Below are 16,636 nucleotides of genomic sequence, written 5' to 3' on the forward strand. Positions count from 1 at the left end.
GAAAAGACATTTCAGGGGAAACGAGGAGAAAAAGAAAGTTGTGGAAAGTTAGCCTCTCCACAAAGCTATTGCTTACATCTGTTTTGTATCGCCATCGCTGTAAGCTATCCATCGAAGTAATATATTTAAGATGTATTCATGCAACCTGTGTGCAGGAACAGTTAAATCTGTTAAAGCCTTTGTTCTCCATTGCAAACTGCATCGCAACGAACCGAGGCGTATGTTCAAGTGTGTTGCAGCCGGTTGCAAGCAGGTGTGTATTGGTTATGCAGCATTAAAAGCACACTTCTATCGTCATCATAATAGCATGCCAAGAGTTGCTCTGGACACAAATTTAACGAAATTAAAATGCACAGTTCCACTTTGTAAATGGCAGTGTGAAGGGATAAAAGCTTTGGTTGTTCACTTGAAGGAGCATAATAGTAGAGGGGCGCCAAGTAACTTGCCCTGTGAAAGGGTGCACCTCTGTGTTTCGTGTAAAATCTTCCTTTACCTCTCACATCTCCAGGAAACATACAAATTATTTGGAAAATGTGATTTGTGAAACAAGTAATGAAGATACTCAGAGTGCTGCAAGTGCTACCACAAAAGATTCCAGTGTGCCAGATGCAGAAGACACAGTCATAGATGGACCAAATTTCAGTGACTTGTATCTTAGAAATGTCTGTATGTTTTACATAAAACTACAGGGACAGCATCTTCTTCCATCATCTACCATTCAGAACATTGTGGAAGAGATGCAGAATATACATGAATTGGGACAGACATACTCTTTAAATAGATTGAACTTGCTTCTTAAAGAAACGTCATTTGCAGATGAAGACATTGCAAAAATCTGCGACACAGTAAAACAGTCGGACTTGTTCTCAGCTTGCCACACAGGGCCGATGAGAACAGCTCATTCTAGAGCCCGGTGTTTGAAAGACATGTTCAAATATGGGGAACCCAAAAAAGTGTTGTTGGGCAAAGATGAGGACAGACAAGATAGATTTGCATACTATGTTCCTGTGCTAAATACGTTAAAAGTAGGCCTGTCACGATAGCAAATTTTGCTGAGCGATTAATTGTCTCAAAAAATTATTGCGATAAACGATAATATTGTTTGAAGACCTTTTTACACTGATGTAATGGAAATGATGTAATAATGCAGGCGATTTCCTGCCAAAAATAGATACACTTTATTTTCAAAAGAATATTTAACACTGGAACTGATAAACAAAATAAACAAAACAACCAAAAACAAAATGGATTCTCAGTCTCCATTAACAAAAAATGTACTTGATAAAAACTAAACAACATAAAGCCAAAGTGGAAATAAATACTGCATTCAACCCAAAGAGTGCAGATTATGAAGTCTGTATATTATGTTGCCCTTCAGTAATAATTAGATTTAAATAGAGAAGATGGGCACATCGACTACCTGATGCAATAATTCACACTACATGATTTTTTGCTCCTATTTTTCCCCTTACAACAATCTTAAAACGTTGGTCTTTCTAAGATTGTGTGGTGTGTTACGGTAGATCGTCGTTGCCGCTCCGATCTAAATCAGGGGTTTTTCCCGACTGGGATCTTAACGCAGCCTGTTGAATGTGACAGGCAGCCAATCAGAAAGCGCGGATTCTCCTCGTGCTTTCTGAGGGGAAATTACGGAGGGGAATCCCAAACAGCTGACACGGCGCAACCCGAAGTCCAGCGGATATTGGAGATGATATGTGGAAACAACATTAATGTTTATTCAACATGCAAAGAATATAGAAATGACAAGAGGAGGAGTTGGAGCGAAATTGCTACCGCAGTTGATAAACCCGGTAACTTTTCAGCTGTTCTTCGTTAACGTGACGTAAATAGGTTCTAATGATTTTCATTCAGTCAGGACTTTACGCTGACACTAGCCACATGCATTGCAGGTAGATTGTAGTAAAGCATTGATTAATGCCTGGTTTTAAAATTAGTTCACTGAACTTGTAGCCATTATTTTGTGCCCATTGTTGGACACCACACGGCAGGAAGGAACCCGATCGAACCGTTATACCTAGGATTTCTGTCGGCTAATGTGTGGTCTGTCAGGTTTTGAAAATGGGCCGACAGCTCTAAGATCGTGTCTTGTGCGCTGGGCTTTACACTAAGGAAATGAGAAAGGAGGGTCAGTGGAGAGCACCGGAGTTGAGCCTTTTTTCATTCGGTGTCATCAACAGAAAGAGAAAAAGGCCGGAAGAGACGATAATGCCGATAATTGAATTGACATCGATAGTTTTAATTTATCGTACGATTAATTGATTTATCGTTTATCGCACAGGCCTAGTTAAAAGGTATGTTAGATTCCAAATATCGGCAGGGTCTAACGATGGCTCACGGCGTTTCAAAAGCCGACGTTCTCTCCGACCGTGACGACGGTAAGGTGTTTACGTCCAATGTATTTTTTGAAGAAAACCAAAAATCTCTCAAGCTGGTTCTCTGGTTCTTTGGGATCTGCAAAAAAAAAAAGCACAAGATCTTTGCCGTTTACTTTTCTCTACTCAATATGCCACCCCATGTCCGATCAAATACCGATCATACGCAGTTGGTCTTGTTGTGTAGAGAGAAGGATTTCAAGGAATTTGGCCATTCCAGAGTTTTTTCAGAACTGTTGACTGATTTGAAAATACTACAGGAGAATGGGATAACTATGGCAGATGGATCAGTTGCGAAAGGAGCACTGTATCGCATTGCCGGAGACAACCTGGGCTCTCGCCGCATCGGGGTTTTTACGGAAAATGTCAGTACATCTCAGTACTTCTGCAGATATTGTCTGATTACTCGGTCTGAATTTCAGAGTGAAAATCCAGCTATCATTGGACCAGAGCGGACTCCAGAAACGTATCGATCTGCCACTAAACAGCTGGAAAGAGAGGATGTGACAGAAGTACAGGGGATTAAGTTCAGGTCAGTGTTTAATACTTTAGAGAACTTTAATGTTTGTTCACCAGGCATCCCCCTTGTCTTGGCCGTGACATCTTCGAGGGTGTCCTCTCATACGATGTCGCCCTTTATCTGAAATACACGATTGTCCAAAAAGAAACGGCTGACATACACAATTTTGAACAGGCGCATCAGACAATTCAAATACAAAGCAACAGATGCTTGTTCCAAACCTTGTGCTGTCACTCCAAAAGCACTGAAACTCAGTGGACAAGCAGTACAAAACTGGAATTTCTTGAGACTGTTGCCTCTGTTAATTGGTGATAAGGTGCAGGATTCACAAGATACGGCAGTTACCATTGCAGCTTAAGGATATTGTTGACCTGATTTGTGCTCAGCTAATTTCCAATCCTCAGGTTGCATATTTGAATGTTCTCATCCAGGAATATTTGGAAACCAGGAAGGTGTTGTTTCCAGATAACGCACTGAGACCTAAACATCATTATTTACAGCACTATCCAGGGCCGATTCTGAAATGCGGTCCACTCATCAGGCTCCGGACCATGCGGTTCGAGAGCAAACATAGTTACTTCGAAAGATGTGCCAGACAACTGAAGAACTTTAAAAATCTGTGTTTGACTCTTTCAGAGAGACATCAAATGTTACAGGCCTTTCTTTCTGCTGGAACAGTGACTCTCCCAACCTTGCAAATAAAAGATGGCTCACCATTTTATTTAGAACTTTACAGTGAGGATACAATGACTCCCACAGATGTGCAGTATAATGGAATAATGTACAAGAAGGGCCAATTAGTAGTCAGTAGGAATGATGAGTCACTGGAGTTTGTTGAACTCCTCCTTACATTGGTGAAGGATGAATCTGCACTTCATGTTCTGATGAGAGTGTATCGTGGAGAATTTCTTCCACACTACCACATGTACTTTGTAAAGGATGAAAGAGGAAGATTAGAATGCAGACGCATTAGTAAACCGATTGACATGTGGCCGTTATCATCTTACATCTTAAAAGATGGGAATCGGTTTGTACCATTAAAGCATAGTGTTTTGGCAGCGTAAAGGCTTGATATTAATGGTTCAGAGATCAACCTTTTTTTAGTTTTCTGTATTTCAACAGATACGACGGATACACAAAAGGACATCCGCGATGCCATTCGAGCAGCGCTTCCTGGTCTTTCACAGGAAGTTTTGGCTGCTTTAGAGGATGTTTGGGAGAAACTCGGCACTACAACCACAGACGATTTCCAGTGTATCGCCGAAGGAGACTTATCGCCTGTGCCGAAGCCCATTCAGGCCAGAAGACCGGTTGCTGCATGGGCCCAAAATAGTAAGTATTTTGAGATAAAGTCTTGTGTAACTTTAGCATAAAAACATGTGCTTTACACCTAACTACATATCAAAATTGAAAATGAAAGGTCAACAAAGACAAATTTCAATCATATTTCATATGTTTGTTTATTTGACAAGGACAACAACGTACAGCTTCTCATTTACACCTGGTGGTTCCTGCGCAGGGGACACACAACAGTCTGCTAGAAAGGGAAACACTCTACATTAACAATTCTCTAACATTACTTTACACAAGTAATTTTGATATCACTAACACAATTTAAAAGATGAAAAGCCAAACCTATGTAGTGGTATTTGTAGAAGTTTGAATGCATTAGTTGTCAGTTGCTCGGTTGGCACAATGGATAGCTCGTGACCTGTTATCATAATTTTGTAAGCAAAATCCTCTTAGCGGTACTTGTACAGGTTCGAATCGATGAGTTTTCAGTTGCTCGGTTGGCACAACGGATAGAGTCTGTGCTCTGGAACCATGCATCCTGGGTTCGAGTCCAGCTTATTACCTGGTATCAGATTTTTTGTAAGTCAAACCTATGTAGTGGTATTTGTAGAAGTTGGAATGCATTAGTTGTCAGTGGCTTGGTTGGCACAATGGATAGAGTCTGTGCTCTGGAAACATGCATCCTGGCTTCAACTCCAGGTCATTGCATGCTTTTTGGATCTTATGTGAAGCAGAATACTATTTGTAGACGTTTGATTGAAGCCTGTGTTGGGTGCTCTGGTGGCACAGTGGTTTGGGTCTGTGCATGTTGCCCAGTTAGCCCGGGTTCAAGGCTCGCGCGTTATACGAGCCTCTTCGTTGGAACTTAATCTTAATTTTGACATTTTTCTCTTCATTTTCCTCAAAAATGCTACCGGGCACTTTCACAAAAGCGAGTTTGAATGCTAATTAGGCTAACATAACTTCTCTCAGAGGCCAAAATCCGTTCCTTTCGAGCCGCAGCAACCATTGTAACCTAGTCCGACGGTTAAAACAAAACAAAAAAAAAAGAAAAGCAAGTGAGAAGGTCAGCTGGAATTGGCTTTCCCCTGCAACTTTCAGCGAGATGATTCAAACATGCTCCCCGGTCCGCTGACCCCCTCTCCTCCACATCAATTTTCATTTATAATTAAGTCAACTTTGAGGAGACACTTGTTAGCGTAGCTAATGCTAGCTACACAAAGAGAGAGAGAGAGGGAGAGGGAGAGAGAGACTCCTGTTCGCCCTTGGTTTCGTTTTGGGTCTCTCCCTCCGCTTAGGTTGAGTGAGTGACCCTGGGTCTCTCCCTCTACTTAGGTTGAGTGCGTGATTTAACTCTCTCCACAATAATTGAATCCTGTCAATACAGGACATGCGGCCGTGACCGTAACGTAATGTGTGTATTTGTATGACTGTTCAACTGTGCTTTGGTTTCGGAGGTGGTTTCAATAATTACATTCACATTGTTGACTTACTTTCTGCTGATTATGCAGCAAAAGGGTAAACAACGACAACAACAACAAAAAATCCATAGCTAACATGCTAGTTGCTTGTGCAAATAAAGTTTTTGCAGAGAAAACGCGGAAGTGCACGGCAGCGTCATTGGTTCAACAAAGTTCATCCAATTAATGTGCTTAATATTTAGTAAATATATTTTAAATGCAACAAGTTTCATTTCATCCAATTTCTGACATTAAATGTGTATGCATGGGCTTCAAGGATTTTTAAAAGCACGTAAAATGTTTTGCCAACTTTGACAAAGTTCTCACACAACGTCAACTGTGATTGGCTCCACCCACACTGTAGCGAGTGTTGTTTTTGCGGAAGAGGAAGTGTAATTTCAACCTCTCCTTGAAATTATTCCAGCAGTCTGAAAGAAATCGTTTTGAAAGAGTCATCTTTGGAATTTTTCCAACCCTGATTTTGATTTTTGAACAAGGTAAGTAAATTAATGCTCAGGTTTCATATAAAATGTTGACTCGATGCAATCCATCCCCATAAAAGCAGAGAGGATGCATGGATAGCTTACATATCCATTTGTTTAAATTCACAACTTATATTTGAAGTCCAGAATTTTTAAACCTGTTGAAACATAGATAATTTATTCCAACGGGAAATAAAAATTTAACAGGTACTTAAATTGCCAATTCACAAGACTAGTAACAATGCATTATTGAAAATTATCTTGTAAAAAAAAAAAAAATTTGCTTAAATAGTAGAAATGAGGGGCGTGCTGTGGTGGCGCAGGGGGTTAGCACGCCCCACGTTTGGAGGCCTTAGTCCTCGACGTGGACGTCGCGGGTTCGACTCCCGGTCCCGACGACCTTTACCGCATGTCTTCCCTCCTTCCTGTCTGCCGACTGTGGAAAAAATACGAGCCACTAGCGCCGCAAAAACTCTTCGGAGAAAAAAAAAAAAAAAAGTTAAAATGAGAAACTGGGAAAGCTAACTTAACTTTTTTTAGTTCAAGACTATTGTAATTGTGCAGCCTCTGCTAGAATGTCAATGTTTTGTGGCTTCTTTGAAATTATGTAGACCAGAATTATTATTTTGAGCAATGCTAATCAAAGCCTTTTTATTTTTTAACTAAATGCCTCGACAGCCAGCAGTGGACAGAGAGTCTCTTTTCGCAGTTATCTGCAAGTCAAAAGAGGCTATCCTAGAAAACGGCAATATAGCCACTCCAGCTGCCGCTGTCTGGACAGAGCTAAGTCAGCAGTTGGGAAATAAAATGTCTGCAAAAGCCCTGTACACATTTGTAAAGCTAAACAGACAAAACGTATGGGCAAGCTTGGAAATAAATGATCAAGAAAGTGATCCTGAAAGGCCCGTGGACACAGAGTTTGACTCAGACACAACTTCTACTGGACAATTTACAGATTTTCAGCTTGAAGTTCCATTTGAAGAATGGATTAAATTTATACCAGAAAGAGTTGAATACAATAACAAGTTTTCATCATCTGGCAAAAGGGAATACACAATTTTAAAACCTGGCACTTGGAGTCACATAATTAATGATCTGGTTTGGAAAAAGTTGAAAAGCACATGTACATTTGTATTCCAAAGAGCAAAGGTTTATCCAACTGTCACTAGTAAGTACATTGATATCAAAGGCTTCTGTAAAGAGTGTCAAGGCCATGTTAAAATGACATGTGACAGAGAGCCAACGGTCAACAGCCCAATGGTGCTCCAGTGCTCCATCCAAGGTGCCGACATCTCCCTGCACACTGGCCAGTCCAAAAGATTCATGTCAGGAACCCTTCATGCACAGGTTTCAAAAGAGTTGTGTGAGGGTAGGATGGAACCAGCTGTATGGAGGTCAGCAAAGGCATCAGAGTTGATGGATATTGGAGATCCCGAGCCAAGTCACCTTCCAAACCTGGCAACCTTACGAAAAGCGAAGCAGGAGAGAAAAGATTTGGAATTAGGCGACAAAGACCCCATTCTGTCTTTGCAGTTATTAAAGTATAGCACATCTAACAGTGGCAGTACTTATACTGCCACTGTTAGATGTGCTATACCATATTGGTCTGGATAAATTCTTCTGTCACTATTGGAGTCAAACTCAGATACATGTTTATAAGGCACTGACCAAAAAATGTCCCTCAGTAGTTTGCTTTGATGCAACTGGTTCAGTTGTCAGAAAACTGGCACGACCAAATGGTACATCTGGCCACATCTTCTTATATCAAGGTGTTCTGAGGGGAGACAACTGCTCAGTCCCAGTGGTACAAATGCTATCAGAAAGGCATGACATTAATGCAATTGCGACATGGCTGACAGAATGGCTTCGTGCAGGTGCAGCTGTACCAAGGGAAGCTGTGAGTGACTTTTCCCTGGCTATTCTTGGTGCTCTGGTGAAGGCCTTCACTCCTCTTTCTAACCTGAAGTCATACATTGATGAATGCTTCCGTGTGCTACTTGGGAACCAGTCTGCAAAACTTCCTCCCTGTTACATCAGGGTTGATGTTGCCCACTGCATAAAGATGGTCTGCCAATGGGACTGCCTGAAAAACAAGTCACACCGTGTTAAAGACTTCTTTGTCAGGGGAATAGCAAAGCTTCTTCAAGCACAAAGCTTGGACCATGCAAAGCAGTTAATACATGCCATCACTGTTGTGGCTCTCAGTGAGGCAGAAGGTGATGATAGTTCTGGAACCCCTCTTTAATCAGAGAGGTGCAAAAAATACCTGAAAGCCCAGATTGCAGAAGACTCCATCCTCATTCCAGATGAAGACACAAAGGAAGTGCATCAAGTGGATCCATGTGATGACGTCCAGACTGACCTACGAGACTGGGTGTCAAACATTTGTGAGGAGAGCAGGACACACGCTGCAGCTAATGGGGATAGGGATAACATCCATTTCCTCCCTGAGATTGTGCCACACATTATAAGACTTGCAAGTTACTTACCACTGTGGACAGGAATAATGGTTCCACTCTTCAAAAGCACCAGCCTCACAGCAAGCTCAGCCAATGTTGAAGCTGAATTCAAAAATGTAAAACATGGCCTGTTCAAACATGAGAACTTACCCATGCGAGTCGATCGCTTCATTTCTCGGCATCTTTCCTTCATCGAAGGAAATATGCGGATTTGCTCTGCAAAAGCAAAAAAAAGAGGAGGAACAAGTTGCATCAGCAGAAGATGCAGAAGTTAATCCTGCATCCATAATTACCCACAATGCTGAAGGTAACAGAGAAATGGATTCTAGCGATTTAATGGAATCTGATGCCAGCAGAAAGTTTTCCACAGCAGATGAAAACGCGGTTGAAAATTGGAGAGGACAAATTCTTCCACCCAAAAAGAGGAAGAGGACTTCATACCCGAGTTCCTGCACTGAATGGCTCCATGCAGATTCATCATCTGGGGCCAAAAGAGTGAAAGTGGGATTATTAAAAAATGGAAACATGCATCAGCCTGTTAAAGTTGGGAAATTGTCTCTCTCTGTGTTAAACACCTGTTCCTTTGATGCCCTTTGTCAGTGCTTATGCTGTACTTTCTGTGACAGCTCTGCATTTCAAAATGACAGTGATAACACACTCTTGCAGCTGGTGAAATCCATAACTACAGATGGTGTGACCCCAAAGACATACTTGCAGAGGGCAGATCTACTTAGTTCAATGTTTGCAAAAACAAAGTTGAGGTCTGGTACCCACCAAATCGATGCCCAGTGCAATATTGCCACTGTTATTGGGAAGACAATGAGAAATGTATCAAGCGTTTACCTATCAAAACACTGCTCTTCACAATACTGCTACCTAAACAAAGGAATGACCAGGGAAGTACCATTTGTTTCACCTGACATTTCTGTCCTGAAGAATTCTGGCATGGCTCAGCTTGGCACTTCAGTAGGAAAAGGACTCTTCCTTCCACAGTCTCCCTGCCTCCGACCACTGCATAATGAATCACAATGTCCATCTGAATTCAAAACAGGAGCCAATACCTCAGGAAATGTTCTCTGCAGAGGAACCGTTACTCACAGCTACAGCATTGGAGAAATAACATGGATTGACAGTGACCTTCCAAATCCAACTGAATTCGCCTTGAGTGAATTTCCCTCCATTATGGTTCTCCAAGGAAAAACACTTACTTTGAGAGCAGGCATTGCTTTCAGGGGAAGCTTGACCAAAGATGGCCTGGGACATTATACTGCATACTGCCGGAGAGCTCCATCTGTGTGGGAGCTTTATGATGACCTGGCAAATGTCTTGAAGACACTGTCTGAAAAGAAAAAATACTACCACATGCAGTGCTACACACAGCAGATCTGTGAGGGAAAAAAATTGGGGGAGAAAGTTTGAAGACCAGACCAAAGGCAAATAGCTTCATGCCATGTTTCTGAAAGGAGTTCACATGTTCACATGAAAGGAGTTGTCTATTCAAGACAGGAGAAATTAATTTTCAATTATCAAGACACTGTTTGTTTTTGTTTTTGTTGTTATTGTTTGAATTGTTAAAGTTCATTGTTCAAATCAACACAGTTTCTTATTTTACTGTCAAATTATATTGGATTTTCAAAACAGTCACTTTCATGGTTCATTAGTTCTCAAGTAGGATAGAAACCCTTTGCCTCACAATACAGATATTTGGGTGTGTCAATAGCAAACCATAAGCAAACCATAAGGTATTCAAGTTTATAGATCACCAAAAAAAAAAAAAATTACCAGAAATATTGTCTTACTATAACTGTATTGATTATGCCATGAATTCTTGCAAATAGTCCCCTTTCTACAAAAATACAGCAACCTCAAATACATAAAAACGACACTGAAACCAAGACTTACCTGACAGGAATGTGCTGGAAGAGAACCGGAAGTAAAACAGGAAGTACAGCCTGCAGCAGGTGAAATTAATTGTCCCCTAATTGGGTGAATGTCATCGCGTGAATGTTAAACTCTGAAAGCACCAAATAAAGTAAAATCAGATTTAGTTGGTATATTTAGAAAAAAGTAAAAATAATAATAATATCGTTATCTGAAATTATCATTTGTATAATATAATCTTTGGGTAACATTGTGGCCCAGGCTACATAGTGGCGGCGACGTAAAGCAAAAATTTTGATGTTTGGAGCAACATGGGGGGATGGTGAACTCTGATGACCTAAAAAATAACTTTTAATATTTCAGAAACGAAAGCTGCACAAACGACCGTTTTACTGCACAAACCTGCACTAACGGAGCACTAACGAAGTAGCCCAGTTTGGTTTGGTTTGGAGCAACATGGGGGGATGGTGACGTCATCGGCCAAAATTATAACTTTTAATATCTCTAAAACGAAAGCTGCACAAACAACAATTTTAACTGCACAAACCTGCACAAACGGAGCACTAACGAAGTAGCCCAGTTTGGTTTGTTTTGGAGCAACATGGGGGGATGGTGAACTCTGGATGACCTAAAAAAATAATTTTTAATATCTCAGGAACCAAAGCTGCACAAACGAAAATTTTAACGGCACAAACCTGCACTAACGGAGCACTAACCACTCAGACTATTTGCTGACTTTTTTGACGTGGGTGGGGTGTCAGCTTCACTCAGCTCAGTAGGACTCGTCTCAGTTAGTGAGAACTGTTCTTTGTTTTTTTTATTAATTTGATTGGCTATGATACTCTGCTTACAGGTATTGTTTTATTTAATTAAAAATGATTACATTAAATTAAGTACAATTGATAGACATGGGTGGATTATTTTTATATGTAATGGTGCTGAAAATGATTTTTTGTTTCTGTTAAAGCAACACAAGTTTGTTTTTCTTTAATTGTGCTTCTAAAGCACAAATAGCCCTAATTGTTGCAGTGTTGGCTTTTTTTGAAGTCTTCCTATTGAAGGGAACTTTTTCCTCTCCACTGTCACCAGTTGGATCCTCAATGTGAGGCATTGCTTGAGCTTACTTTTAAGAAATTTAAATAGTTGGTGCAGTGTTGGCTTTGTTTGGAAGTCTTCCTGTTAACTCTCTTATAAACATAATTGTAACTGGGCTGCCTGATTTTAAAAAAAAATTATTATTGTTATTTTATGGCTGTAAAATTCTCAAAAAATGTGCATGGAGTGAGTCTGTATTTTTGCTCTTTTTTTTCCAGAACAACCTCGGCTTTCAGTATCTGACAGTTATTTATCATCTCTGTCTATTACAAATTGTGACAAACAGTTTAAAGAGAAAAAAAAAAATCTGAATTGAAATTTGAAGGTTTATTACTGAACGAGAACTTCAAGATGACAAGGGCAAACAATTTCAACTTATCTATATTACATAAAAGCAGAGAAAACTGAAGCCTGGCCTCCAACTTACAAGTTTTTTCTGCCTGTTTTTATTAAATTTTTTCAGGTGTTTTCATTTTTTTGTGTTAGACTCTAAAGCAGTTCCTCTCCAGCTGGCAGCAGAGTAAGTGTAAATCACTTTTTACCAAAAGTGATTTTTATTTCCATCCCTACTTCATCTAGCACACTTCAGGTTGAGATGGGTGCTGGTACCCATCTCCAGGGGTCAAAGGGCAAGAGGAAGGGTAATTTTAATTTAATTTTTACTGATAAAAACAATTTAAAAAACACAGCATTATTAATTTTGTAATTGACAGGGCCCCAATTTTTCTTTTATTTCTGTAAAGAAAAGAAAAAAACTATTTTGCGGAGGGCCCCGTCGGTCAGGGGCCCTTGGAATTGTCCTAATTTCCCCCCCCTTTGGCGCCCCTGTGTTTTATTACCAATATTACGTGTTATTAATTTGGTGTTAAGAGACTTCAAAAGTGCAGAAGAAATCTTACGTTTTTTGAACAATAACAATATTTGTTGTTAACCTGTTGCTAAGAGATGAGCTCGTTTCCTGGCAACAGTAAACATCAGATTTTTACTTTTGCAAAATTTACCTCCTGTAAATTTCTTGTGTAAAAAAACAATATTGTTGTTGTTTTTCGAACAATAACGTTTGTTGTTAAGATGTTGCTAAGAGATGAGCGTGTTTTCTGGTAAAGTAAATGTCTGCTTTTTACTTTTGCAAAATTTCTTGTGTCTATGCAGATGAGCAGTATTTCAAAATAGTTTATGTTTTATAAACAATAACATTGCTTATTGATTTGCTCTAAGAAATTTCAAAAGTGCAGAAGAAATCTTAGATCTTTTGAACAATAGCAATATTTGTTGTTAGTATGTTGCTAAGAGATGAGCTCGTTTTCTGGTAACGATGTACCACAGAGCAAACAATCAGAAAGAATGCAGTGATTACAACATTAGCACATACATTAGCAGTAGCCTTTTCTCTAAAATAAGCGTTTTGTTTGATTTGCCATGTTTCTTACTGAATGGAGAAAGTCAATGTAAGACAGCATGCTAGTTGTACCCCACATGCCACTGACAGCATTTAGGCTAACATTAGCATTTTGGCTAATTGTAGCTTATACTCTAATTTTGACATACTGAATGGAGTAAGTCCATGTCAACATGCTTGTGATTCTCCACATGCTCTTTAGTGCATTGTAGCTTACTTTAGCATTGATGCTAATTCTTAGCTTCAGAATGTTGGGTTTCAACTCAGCATATGTACAGCAGTATAAATATGAATAATAGCAGTTGCATCACTATTAAACATGACAAGAATGGTTGATTTTTTTTCTCTTATCATTGTAAATAGCTAATTATAAAATGCGTCTGGTTTATGTGACCACACACAAAGCTTGGGCAGCTCGATTATTGAACAACAGCGCCATCTACAGGACTGGAGGACAATAATTAGCAACCAGTAGGTGAGATATCTTCAGGTTTTTGTTAAAACACTTTCAGCCAGCAGGGTTTCAGGTAACCACCTGTAGCTTCATTTCCAAAACTACAGATTAAACCACATATTTACACACTAAATGAAAAAAAGTATATTCCTCACTGCCTCACATTATATCAGACTCAACTTGGCTTGTTTTAGACCCTGCAGATTAGCTTTAGAAAAGAAAAATGATTTCTAATTGTTAAAACCTTGCCTTTAAAACACTGGTAATTCAATCTAGTGATGTTTGCAAATACACAAAGACTTTTTTAAAGATGTGACCTGTGGTCTGGTGAAACTGAAGCCGTTTCTCCATAATAACAGTTTGTTACACCTGGAGGAAAAGGTGGACCTTCAAAACTTAAAACATCATCAGAAATATGAAATACAGGGTTGGCAGCATCATGTTGTGTGTGTGTGTGTGTGTTTTGCTGCTGGTGGAGTTGGTGAAAGAACATCATTTGGTAATACTGAAGCAAGCAACATCTCAATGCATCAAGCAGGAAGTTAAAGCTTGGGCACAAATGGATCTTCCAAATAATCAATGACCCTAAACATACCACGAAATTGGTTACAAAGTAGTTTTAGGACAACAAAGTCAATGTTTTGGAGTTTACTATTTTGTTTACTATTATTCTGGCATTTAGCAAATAGGAATGATTGTGATAATCATATTTGAACTAAAATACAAAGCATCTTCATTCACTTTAATGCCTGAGAGGAAGGAAATAATGGAGATGTGTTTTCTTATGAAGTGTAAATGTTTAGTTTCTGCTCTGTGTCTTGTAGCTTCATGGGGTGTCATGTCAAACCTGCACGGGACACTTTGGGGAACAGCCATTTTATTAGTCAAATTTGAACCTTTGTGTTAGTTTCTCTTTATTCCAGTGCCACCATGGTGAACACCAATGTTAAAAATAAAAAAAAAGTGACATTTTTTTTTTGTATTTTGTTAAAATGTATAATCAGAATGAAGACAGTTAATAATAGAAACTAATTGTAGAAAACGACAGCATGACCTCACAGCGTTTTGTATCAAACTCTCGTCCCTTCAGACTAACTCAAAAAAAAAACAAAAACAGAAACAAACAGAAGTGGGTCAGGGCAGACAGGAATTAAAAACAGTTTATGTATATCCACATTATTCATATTTTTTTCTTATCTTCATTTTTATTTATTTATTTTTTCCCATAGACATTAGAAGTTTGGTTTGACGTTGGGGATTTCTGCTGGATTGTCTCACATGTCTTATCTTCCCTGTCGAGGAGCATCGCTGCCAACGCAGCAACAGTAAATCTACTGAGAGGAGAGAGAGCCACGACGACTCTACCTAGTGCACTGTAAGGAGAGGGAGAGGGTCGTAGGTCAAGGGGGGGGGATCTATCTGGACACACTTGAAGTGCAAACCCTCAGTTCTCTAAAGCCTCCCTGTTCTAGCTAACATCATTTACCACCCAGGCAAACAAGCAGTGGCAAACTACACCTGAAGACATGAGCCGGAGAGCGTCCAGCCCTGTATTTATACTCACAACATAGTTATTTCTCATCATTACAGTACAGTATAGATCAATAGTTTTCATATACTTGTCTTATCTTTTTATCATATTGCACCATCAAGAATGGGACACAGAGAAAGATTAACAGAGACTCCATTTCCTAATTAAAACAAGATATGTGCAAACATGACTAAGGACTTTATTAACCAAATCAAATTCTTCCCTGTAATATCCACAAATAAAAGTGATTTCTCTTTTTATATATATATTTATAGTAATAAGAATAATAAATCTTCACATTGGATCATTTCATAGTGTGACAAAACGCCTGACTGGACAACCCAGCCACAGCCGTAATCATTGTCTTTTAGTTGGTCAGTCCCCATGCATCCATAGGAAATAGATTTTTTTTTCTTTTCTTTTCTCTTCAAAAAAAGTAACAATTTGAGAGCAGCTGAAAAGTTTGGACTGGTGTCAATTGCTTTTCATTCCAAGGTCTCCCCTCCGCCGCCCCTGTTCCCTCCGAGGTTTTGTTCGCCGTCTCGGGGGGCAAAAACGTCCCGTAGGAAAAAAATGACTCCAAATCGTCATCTTCCACTGCAGGAAACTTAAAAAAAAAAAAAAGAGGAATGAACAATGTCTTGGATGTTATAAAAACATAGAGCAGAAATGCTGTCGATAGATTATCAGTTTGTACTTGGTAATTAATGATCGTTAATAGCTGGCAATTAACAATGAATAATCACTGATTAATAATAAAGAATTACCAAGAATAAATAATGCTCCCTTGTTGCTCAATTAGTTTGGCAAAGTTCCTCCTGGAGTCGTTCCAGATGAGTGAATTTTTCCTCCCAAGGTGAAACAAAATCAAAAAATAATGAAAATACAAATAAACTGTAAAAGAAAACTCTAAAATCAATAAAAGGAGATTAGTAAAAGTGACCCCCCCCCAGCCATGAAGGGAGGGCACGTATATACAGAACTGCGTGGTGAGAGTCAGTTTACTGCACTTGAGTGTTAAGTCCAGTGTTAGTGAGTTCTAGTCCCGCCCCAGGCGCCCCTGCTGTTATACCAGCGTGTAGGACTTTGCGTAGGGGTTGCTGCTCTGTTTCAGATGTCCTCTGGAGTCCAGCAGGGACTCCTGTGAGGTGCTGAGCTTGGCAGCCTGGGCCAGCTCCGAGCCCTCCCTGTGGGGGAGCGTGGCCGCCGAGCCGGGCTGCCACTGGGCCGCCGGGTCCCTGCTGGCCTGAGGGGCCTCCGTGGGCGTGGGCGGCGCCATGCGAGACGGCCGCTTTAGCGAGCGGCTTTTCTGGGGCTCCAGGCAGGTCTGGCCCATGGCGGCTCTCTCGCCGCCTGCTGTCCCCCTGGAGGAGCCTGAGCAGGTCATGCCCCGGTTTAACAGGAAGTCCATGCGCAGGTATGGAGGAAGGTGAACCAGCTCGCCTCCTGCAGGACAACACAGAGAAAGCACAGTTAGCTTAGAATGATGTTGTAAAAACATCATGTTATAATCATAGCATTATTATTTTTGTTTTAATCATCTAGTGTTTAGTTTCATACTTTTCTACTTGTATATCCATTTATTCACTTGATTTGTTTTCTTAATCATTTTGCATCATTGTGTTCTTGTTGTGTGCTTGAGTCCCTTTTATTTATATTTCCAGAGCAG

At 40.0% G+C, this 16,636-nt stretch overlaps 1 protein-coding gene and 2 long non-coding RNA genes across 7 annotated transcripts in view; all 3 read right to left on the minus strand.

Annotated features, from left to right (window-relative positions):
* Nucleotides 1-7,057: 7,057 nt before the first annotated feature.
* On the minus strand, nt 7,058-8,216 carry LOC116727968 (uncharacterized). Of its 2 annotated transcripts, none has more exons than XR_004340903.1 (3): nt 8,035-8,216; nt 7,817-7,922; nt 7,058-7,611 (listed from the first exon to the last, which is right to left on the minus strand). It is a non-coding gene; the product is annotated as an uncharacterized LOC116727968 (long non-coding RNA). The 2 variants fall into 2 exon arrangements; XR_004340904.1 differs by having other exon boundaries at nt 7,817-7,961.
* A 1,385-nt stretch (nt 8,217-9,601) lies between these two features.
* Nucleotides 9,602-10,874, minus strand: LOC116727969 (uncharacterized). The gene is made up of 3 exons (XR_004340905.1): nt 10,510-10,874; nt 9,706-9,921; nt 9,602-9,618 (listed from the first exon to the last, which is right to left on the minus strand). It is a non-coding gene; the product is annotated as an uncharacterized LOC116727969 (long non-coding RNA).
* Nucleotides 10,875-14,293: 3,419 nt separating this feature from the next.
* dscama (Down syndrome cell adhesion molecule a) overlaps nt 14,294-16,636 on the minus strand; it is a 102,866-nt gene continuing 100,523 nt past the window's right edge. For 3 of the 4 annotated variants that reach the window (XM_032576714.1, XM_032576712.1, XM_032576713.1), the window contains one exon: nt 14,294-16,413. In XM_032576714.1, the coding sequence (XP_032432605.1) occupies nt 16,034-16,413 (380 nt within the window). In that variant the 3' untranslated portion in view covers nt 14,294-16,033. The remainder of the gene's footprint in view (nt 16,414-16,636) is intronic. The other variant, XR_004340996.1, reaches the window with a different exon arrangement.

The sequence above is a fragment of the Xiphophorus hellerii genome, chromosome 11 (assembly GCF_003331165.1).
Source record: "Xiphophorus hellerii strain 12219 chromosome 11, Xiphophorus_hellerii-4.1, whole genome shotgun sequence".
In the NCBI taxonomy this organism is placed as follows: domain Eukaryota; kingdom Metazoa; phylum Chordata; class Actinopteri; order Cyprinodontiformes; family Poeciliidae; genus Xiphophorus; species Xiphophorus hellerii.